Here is a 1,005-nt window from a genome sequence, read left to right as displayed (position 1 = left end):
TCTTCCATTTTCCCATCAAAACAGGAAGGACTGTTCCTTGAAGGAACAGTATTACTACAGCCCGCATTACAAGCTACGGTAAGGAAAAGCTTTGCTTTATTTGGGGAGGAGGATTCATCCCATAGAAAATTGTCCCCAAGTTTCATTGCCATGAGTCCTAAAGAAAAGAATTCGAGCGTGAAGAAGCTGGGATTATGCTTCTTGTCCTTAGAAGGCCCATTTAGTAACAACTTGTAAAGCAAAGTTAAGGTGTGGAGTGAAAGAGTGTTTTAAACGTCACCACCCGTTGATTCATTTGAACCAAGAGAAACGTTCGGTCATAGAAAAACCAAAACTGATACCATAGAGAACAATAGAGTTCATGTCACTCATGCTATGGTTGGGTAATGGAGGCACATTGCTTCAATCAGCCCGGGCCCAGACTATATAATGAAGACGGAAATTCTATGATTGTCAACTGTTTATTCGATAGCGGTTCACAACGTTCCTTTGTGAAGAAGAGCGTTGCAGAAGCATTAAGCTTAAAAGGACCTTTCGAAACAGTGAACATAGAATCTTTCGGAAACATTAATAGTGAATGTTTACGTGTACGCCGGGTAAAATTTTGGTTGACATCGGTGAGAGACAAGCCTCACAAGAAACAAATGGTGGAAGCATTGTGTTTAAAGAAAATCACTGACCGTCCGAACGTTCGTTTAGATATCAAACAATATAGCCACTTCACGTCTCTGCAACTGGCAGAAGATTTTAATGATTTATCTTCCACCTTTGACGTACTTATTGGCCTGGACTACTATTACGACTTTATTAATCAAGCTATAATCAAAGGTCAAGAGGGAGAACCGATGGCAATACATTCCACGTTGGGATGGATCATTTGTGGTCCGACTCCAGGAAAAGTTCCCATGAAGAGCATCAAGATGTTGTTTGCAAAAACAGAAGATCATCTTGATGATATTTTGAAAAATTTTTGGGATTTGGAAGCCATCGGGATAAAAGATGAAG

At 40.1% G+C, this 1,005-nt stretch overlaps 1 protein-coding gene across 1 annotated transcript; it reads left to right on the top strand.

Annotated features, from left to right (window-relative positions):
• Nucleotides 1–386: 386 nt before the first annotated feature.
• On the top strand, nt 387–922 carry Tsp_14883 (conserved hypothetical protein; the record flags this gene model as incomplete). The annotated part of the gene is made up of 1 exon (XM_003366193.1): nt 387–922. A coding segment is annotated over exon 1 (536 nt), but the record flags the coding sequence as incomplete, so codon positions are not given.
• Between the last annotated feature and the right edge of the window lie 83 nt (nt 923–1,005).

This window comes from Trichinella spiralis, assembly GCF_000181795.1.
Source record: "Trichinella spiralis strain ISS 195 chromosome Unknown Scfld6411, whole genome shotgun sequence".
Classification (NCBI taxonomy): Eukaryota; Metazoa; Nematoda; class Enoplea; order Trichinellida; family Trichinellidae; genus Trichinella; species Trichinella spiralis.
The sequence above is the reverse complement of the archived record's forward strand: the minus strand, read 5'-3'. Positions and strand labels throughout refer to the sequence as shown.